Below are 8,287 nucleotides of genomic sequence, written 5' to 3'. Positions count from 1 at the left end.
CATCATTCACTTAACCCCAAGGATTGTTGAGCTCTAGCACACTCCTTCCACTTTGGCCGGCCACACTCAGAGGTCTACATTAAGTGGTCCACCATATGATCGCACATGACCCACTTTTGTCTAGTAACGTAAGTACATGGGACCAGGAGCACACTCGTGTCATCCACACGGCACCATCCACTCCAACAACAACACTCCCCTTTCTCAAACGAGGCTCGTCTTATCAAGAAGAAAGACGAATTGCCTGTACACCACCAACGAAAATGTGTGCAGACGACAGGACAAATGTGCTGCATGTACTCTACTTCAACAAGTGATTAATGCCTAACATGAGGCAAGCACACTACAAGACGAGGATCTGTCTTGCCTCCTTCTCCTCCTTGTTAATCATTCCACATCTGATTTTAACATGGGTCGAACACCTGCCAATTGGGAGTGACTACAGTGCAGACGATGCGTTGTTGGCACAATCCCGTCAATGCGAGACAAGTCTAGAAACTTCAGTGAGGAATGTCGTACATGTCTGTGTGCATAACGAGCATTAGTGGATGCATTTGTGATGCAGCAAAGATGTTGGGTGATGGTGGACTGAAGTTGTCCTGTAGACTGCTCTTCGAGGCGTGAGCTAATCTTGACTGGCAAGTGAATGCTCCAGTTAGGGTAGTCGGTAGACATGAACTTCGGTCGAGACGTCTGTTTACCACTATGTGATTGTGCACCGGGAGAATAAACGTGCGTGTAGACGACAGGTGGGTGGGTGGTGGAGGGTGCCAGATACTCGCGACCGCTTCCAAGTATTGCCATGTATTGATTGCGGTTCGTGGACCTGTATTCCATTGGGCCACGTAAGTAGAGCACTAGAAGTGATGCCAGCCAATGAGGCGGGTGAGTGGGAGCACAGCAATACGAGATGTTGGGAAAGTGGAGAGGAAAGAGGATATCCGTAGAAAGATGAAGTGGGAGCGTAATCTGGAGGTTGCAGTCATGCGCATTAATTGGTTTGCATATTGTGATGCAGGAGGAGGCATCCTTCCGAATTAAGCGTCGACCATTTTCATTCAGTATGCAGTACAACTCTGAGCATTGCCCAAAGCACATTGTTGGTGCATTAGACGGGAAGGAATTGATGGATGCGAGGAGAGGAATGACCCTACAGAGGCTCTTTCTGCTGCGAATTATGCAAGGATCTGGCTATCAAAGGTTAGCCTTGATATTTTACAGAGTGTATAGGCAGCGAATATATTACTATGCAGAAAGGTATAGCTTGAGAAGAAGTTGTTTTTTATTGCATAGTCCTTTTGAAATGCTACAAACCTTTACTGTTGTCCTGTTTTATTTTTTGGCGCAGAGAAAAAAGACTCCGTGTTTTACACCTATACTGACCTCTGCATATGTGTGCAGTCATGTCACGGAAGACATTCTCCACTCAGGCCTACTTCGTCTTTTGCCTTGTTGTTTGGAAAGGAAACTTGAGTTCCCGTTTCGTAGCAAAAGGGACTCATTTTATGCAGAAAATACATAGAGTAGGTTGCACATAAACTAATAGACACCGACAAAGATGTGTGAAGACAGAAAAATCGGTGTGGTGAACATTCTCCCAACTCAGGGGGCAATTCATTTCTTCCAATAGATAAAGCCATTGGTACAGGGCAATCCGTGTGTTCTTCCAGTCTTTTGATTTATAGTCGGGCATCTGGAATTAACGTGGGTAGACCTCATGCTCTTTGGAAATGACGACAGTGTAGGCGATGAGTTGTGACCACAATGCGGTTAACAACATTAATTTTATTTGAATTTTTTCAAGTTTGGTCGGATAATCCTTAGTTTGTCAGTACACATATCTAAAATTAGTACTGATTTCACACAGATAATTATGTTCAGTTGCATGTCTTTAGCTTAATTGATTTTACTGATGGTCATTTACGTTAAGGTTCGTATTTCAATACCAAAATTATTTTATTTCTTTGCAGACTGCAATTAATGTATTTATGCATGTGTGGGTGTATTTTGCATTTCATGATTTGATTTTACAGGGTGATGATTATGCATGGACCTATATTCATAAGAGCGAAATTGCCATGGGCATATTTTTTACAATTAAGACCAATGTAACGAATAGCAAGTAGTAAATTAATTACCTACCAAAATGATTTAGCATGGATGCAGATTTGAAGTTTATGAATATAGTCAGGCGTAAGTGCATACACTTATTAAAAGAATTAGTATTATAAAAAAACATACCTGTAGGAGCATATTCATAGAAGTAGACTTTACATGTATAGTTGAACAGTAGGCGCATATTATTATTTCGAGAACTAATTTCATCAAGACAATCTTATGTAAATTCAATTTTTGGGAATATCGACTTTGTATGGGTATTTATATGTAGTTGCCTATTCTCATGGTAGGTTTTTTTAGAGACAAATTATCATATTCAGAAGCCTAACATTCTCAAAAGCATTGATTTAGTATGTAAGTAATGTCGTTTAAGCGCCCACTTTTGTTAGAAAAATTGATTTTTTGGAGATAGTAATGCGTAGTTGCATATTCTTATTGGTAGAGTTGGTTTTTTTCAGCTATTACTCAATGTAAGAGAATAATATGATTTGTAAAGTCGATTTTGCTAAGAGAATTAAGTGTGCGCTTTTGTTTCTCGTAATGGAATACTTTTTAAAGATATTCCGATTTGGTTAAATATACCCATTATAATAAACAATATCATACATAGGTACTTATATTCCTGTACGCATTTTATTAGAAGACTTGAATTTATAAATAGTTAGTCACGTACAGATGCAAATACTATTCAGCCTGACTGACTACTTTATAGCTAGCTGTGTGCACGCATATTGCTAATACTAAGTTTCATCCGAAATTATTTCAAATATGTATTTTTTATATTAAATTTGATGTCAGGTAGAAACAATCAGATTTAAATCCATAGTCTTTTTGTGGAATTAATCATTTTGCAAACAATAATAATCAAAGGCATTTCTAATAAAATGTTCAAATTTCCACATTAACTTCTATGTGTGGTTGCCTGTTTTTAGTACCAGAATTATTCGGCTATACAGATAATCATAGGAAAAAGCATGTTGTTACTGACAAAAAGATTGTTTTTCTATTTTTTTCCTGTGTGAATATGCATTTTTATTAAAAATTTTGATTTTAAATGAGCATTAATGCGTTAATGCACGATCTTTTTTGAAATTGATATTACATTGATATAATCCTCCTTTGAATTATTCTTTTTAGTAGAGCGGGTTATACATGAGGCCAGTCATATAAAATTACTCATTTAAATTGGAAAAATATTTCCAAGATTTGCATAGATTTGTAAATTTAATGATATATTATACACATATATAAGTCCACCCTGGTGTATATGCATTTTCCAATAGGTAAAATTGATTAAACACAGGTAACCCAAAATTTTTAGATGAATTTTTAATCAGTAAAGTCGTTTACTTACATACTTAACTGCGCCTGTGGGCATGGATTTACTTAAAAGCTTATTTAATTATATATGTATATAAATGGGCATTTGGGTATATAATTCATACTAGTGAAGTTGACCATATACACAATTTTGCACTTGTGTAGGAATTTATTTACGAACTTTGTTTATGTACATAGGTGTGAACGTGTGAGTTTATTTTCTTTCAGTAAAATTAATCTTAAGTCTAAACATGTGTGTATTGATGATTTTGACTACCATTGTAATAAAAATATGCTTAAGTAGACTCAATTTACAATTAGTGGTTTTGAATTTGCAAATGCGTGTGCAGACGCAAATGTCATTCAGTAAAATTAATTGTACACAAGGGCATGCATATTTACTTGCAAATTCACACTAATGGCTTAAATTATATAAAAATTGCGCGTGTGAATTTAATTATGTTCAAAAAGATTAGCCTCATGATTTTGAAATGCTTTAACTCTTTAAAGTAGAGATAGTTGTTACAGACGAAAGATAAATTCTATACGATGGTAAATTTTGAAAGATTTAGGACATAGATACGCATTTAAGGCGGTAGGAGATAAATAAATAACTAACTTTTTTGTGACAAGACAAAAGAGAAGGCAAATTGATAAAGGAAGGAAGATTTTGCCAACAAAGCCTGTTTGCGCAGATTGAGTAAGTCTCTCAGGAAGATCCCTACACAAAACAAGAGGTGAATGGGGAAGATTACATAAAATAATATTGGTTTGTGATTTAAATGGTGCAGAAGAATTGGGCGCCTTCTTCCGACAGCTACTAAATATTTCTGAGCACTTTTATAAAGCCCCAAGCAAAAATGCCACTTTAGTCTATAAATATCCCTTAACTTAAGAGGAGAGAGAAAAAGTTGGATGATTTGGCAAAGGGTGAAGATAATAACGATGGCATGTCAATTAAAAAGACTAATGAAATGCCGGCCTAAGATGTTACAGCTTGCTAGATTGCAAAGGTTCAGAAATGTGTTAATGTGAAAAATGGTTAAAACCGGAAACGTTTCAGGACAATTTTACAGCCTTTACTAATATAAATAGCGAATTAGACAGGCAATTCATAGCTTGCAATCTTATCTGTCAACCCACTTGCATTTGGATCTGCAAAACGATTTCAATCACTTAATTCTTCATGGCCATTCCTAAATTCGTTTTATATCTCGCAGGCCAATTGGTAGCGCCCTTCATTAATCGGTTTATACGATACAGACTGGGTATTTGCCCCCGTTCCACTGCTTGTTGCATAAGCTAAAAGGCAGACAACACGATTAGATGAGGGAAGTTTTTGGATTTGGTTGAGCCCCCCTGGGGACGCTTTAAGGAATTTATGAAACCTCGCATTTTGCGCTGGATGGCCATCAAAGGACTAGTCACATCTTTAAATTTCGATCAAGTTTCAGAACTTGACGCTCGTTTCTACGTTTCGATAATTTATGCACTGTCTTGAATATGGTATTGCTAGTCAAAGAACTCGATGAGGTGTCAGACCTGATTGTATGCTTTTGTTAGTTCCGGGTTGCACTTTGAACGCGTATTCTGTGTTATGGTAAACGAGACACATTATGTTAAGGAGAAATATGGGGTAAGTTGTGCGCAAACTGCCTTATACCCAACGATGATGTGTAAAAGAGTACAACAGATATAAAGAAAATATTTTGCTCAAACATGCGTTTCATTTTTATTGCAGACAAAGACATTAAGAGAGAAGAATCTGCAATTTTTAACTTTTTGGCTTTTGACATATCTAACTTTTGGAATTAACTTAAGCAGACAATCCGTCAAATAGAAATGGCAAATATGTAGGCGATGAGTTGTGACAAGAATGCCACTAGCGTGTTTTCTCCGTAAGCTGAAGAGGGTTGTGTCATGTTTTAATGCAAGATTGTCATTGAGTGCACCCGCTCGTGATGGAGTAAAGTGTTGTGATGATGGTAGGATTCAGCGAGGTTGTGGGCTGGTTTCATGGGCGTGAGCTCTGTCATGATGGCAGGAACAGTCTCCAGCCCGAGCATCTAATCGGCAAAGGCCCCCTCAAAGACGCCTATTTGCCAAGGTTGCTCGTACGCGACAGGTGACTGGGTACAAGCTGGTCTAAACACATTTCGAAAACTATAATTTCAGTGCAGACTAATTTACCCATCCCGCTGACGAACTCATGCCTTAGCTTCACTGCAGCATTAAAGGCGCATTTTTCCTTAAATGCCCTACATAAAGTTGTAATCAGGAAGAAAATTAAGGGTGTTGCATTTTGTACTTGCTTATGTTGAAGTTAGCTTCATTAATGGCTAGCCTTGATAATGGAGGTGAATTGCCATACCCATAGCTTTAAACCGTTTGTGTGACCGTCCAGTTAGTTTGCTTTTTTGTTTCCACCACAAATATTATTGTCTTTATATCTGTTGCACATCATTTCGAAATTAGAAGTTGACTTGGATAACCTGTTTGCTTGACTTCAGAAAAAAATCATTCTCAATCAGCATCAGCTGATCAAATATTCCTGTCAAATCGAACAGTAGACGCGTCTTACTCTTAAACGTCAAACCCTCTCAACAATCTGACATCCCTCAACTTACCGACCGACTGATTGATCAACAGACTGATCAATCAACCCTCAACAGAATCACAGCTGACACAGAGAGGATTAGATTTGTTTACCTGACCCTGTCTGTCTCCATCTGACAAATGTCCAGTCAAGGCTGCTTGTCGCGTTTAGCACCAAATTAGAAGGACCGAATGTGATGCCACTCACGGGCACAACACGTCAACATCATGCTTATCACGGATCCCACTATCATTGTATGTTAAGCAAATCTCAAGGAGGAGATGCAGCTGCCTCAATAACCACGAAATAGGCATGCGATTTTGTCCATTTGTTATTTGCAATGAAGTACTCTCCTTCCTCACCTTCTTCCTTTCTTGTGCCCTTTAAGCATTTTCTGTCAAGCTCTGGATGACGTATATGGCTGCATCTCTACACTATGTAGGTTCCCTCTCTTCTTGCAAACGTTTCATTAACCTGAGGGTGACCAAAGCGAGTCAAACCACTTAGCCAGTTGTTCGTAGTTGTCTTCCATTCTGAGTAAAAAAGTTTCCTTCTAACTGCAGTGGCGGAACATGAAGTAGGTTGGAATGACAGTATCTGATCCACACGTTACTCGCTTCGCCACTTTTCCTTCACAATGCAGACTTTCTATCACTTCATTCTTTGGCTAGCTCCAAACAGACAAGCTGAAGCATCGTCTTTAAATGCAGCTTGTGTAAGAGGAGAACTCACTGAACCTCTTTCAGGTCTAGATGAGAAGTCACATTTCTGGACTAAAGTAACTCTCGACTCTGTTCTTCCTAGAGCCCTGAAAGCCTTTACAGCATGTTGTTATGCACCCATTGATGGACACTACCCAGGCAAAAGGCAGCCAGTGTGTAATGCAAAGGTGCCGATTATTTCCTAAAAGTCCAGGCAAATGCTTTGTAAAACTGCTTTATAATCATTGGCGTTTCTTAAAATTAGAAGATAAAGCGAATGATGAGAAGTTTTTTAATTTTCAAAAAGCATCATAATTTTTTATAACAATGTGATACTTTGATTTTGAATTCCAAGAACCAAATAGTAAAATTCCTCATCATATAGTATGACTTGATGTACGAAAAATGGGGTATACTGAACTCGACCTTGTATAATGGGAAAGTCACTTGCTCGTATGGAGTCAGCAATTATTTGTGAAAAAAGCCAGGTGACCCGACAAGTGCATTCGTAGAACAAATTACAGATATGTGGAAGCAAAGAATGCCTGAGTATCTCTAACGATACGTCAATAGCATTACCATCTGGAAAGGACAAACGATGAGTGCAAGTTCTAGTGAAGACGGCGTCAAGGAATGCTGAAGGCGACATTTGTAGCTGAGGCTGAGTTCATGAAAACTATTTTGGAATCACAACTTAGTGAGAAGTGTGCAAATTTAAATCGCTATGGTCAAAACCTCGTAAATGGATTTTTTAACCTGAAGTGTTTAAAACAAAATGCGTATTAATATTCAAAAGCAAAAATTTTCAGCATGGTTGCAAGCAAAATTTAAGAAGTTTTGTACATTTCACTTTATTTACTGAATCAAAAGAAGGCTATTTCTAACTACGAGAACCCTGTCCTAGAAAATAATGTTTACGAGAATTAAAAGACTAAAAGGTGCTCATTAGAAATAGATTCAAAGAGCCTTAGGAAGCACACTGTTTTTTTAGGTAAATTGTTAGTCTACTTAATGTTTGCTTTAAATTACTAGATATAATGGACCCTATAAGGGGTTTTCCTCTCTCTGATCTGTTTACTTAGGACGACCAAGCAATTTGTTTTATCACACTCCAGAAGCACCGAATATGCTTAAACATGATCACTAGTAACGAATATTTTTAGGAACTTGTTAAACGAGTCCCTTTAAGGGTAACGTGCCTTCGTTGCCTAGGTTATTTAAAATCTCTGCCGCTTAACTTCTCGTGCTTTCAAAAATAACTCAGCCTAAACTCGGTCCTCGAAACAGGGTTTAGTGAAAATCTGTCCCTGTCTAGAAAATCATACTCGACAGTTGGTCGCATTAAGGGGCGGTAAGAATTTGTAATTTGGATTCTTCCTGAATCAAGCAAATGCATGTAACCAGGTCTGACGCCTCAATCAACCCTTCAAAAAGAAAAAGAGATTAGAAAACATGCCAAAGATGTGCGTCATTGTCAACTCTAGAAGGACCCCACACCTTTATCAAGGATTTATCTTGGTGTAAAAACCCTGATAGAAGTAGGCCTGAGTGA

General features: G+C 37.9%; 1 protein-coding gene across 1 annotated transcript; it reads right to left on the bottom strand. All coding sequences in view use genetic code 11, as the record gives it.

Annotated features, from left to right (window-relative positions):
* Window positions 1-387: 387 nt before the first annotated feature.
* EGR_03704 (hypothetical protein) lies at window positions 388-1,098 on the bottom strand (the record flags this gene model as incomplete). Its single annotated transcript, XM_024492953.1, has 1 exon — window positions 388-1,098. The coding sequence occupies one exon, from the start codon at window positions 1,096-1,098 to the stop codon at window positions 388-390; it is 711 nt and encodes a 236-aa protein (XP_024352610.1).
* Between the last annotated feature and the right edge of the window lie 7,189 nt (window positions 1,099-8,287).

The sequence above is a fragment of the Echinococcus granulosus genome (assembly GCF_000524195.1).
Source record: "Echinococcus granulosus chromosome Unknown EG_S00020, whole genome shotgun sequence".
Taxonomy (NCBI): domain Eukaryota; kingdom Metazoa; phylum Platyhelminthes; class Cestoda; order Cyclophyllidea; family Taeniidae; genus Echinococcus; species Echinococcus granulosus.
This window is presented reverse-complemented; position numbering and strand designations above follow the sequence as displayed.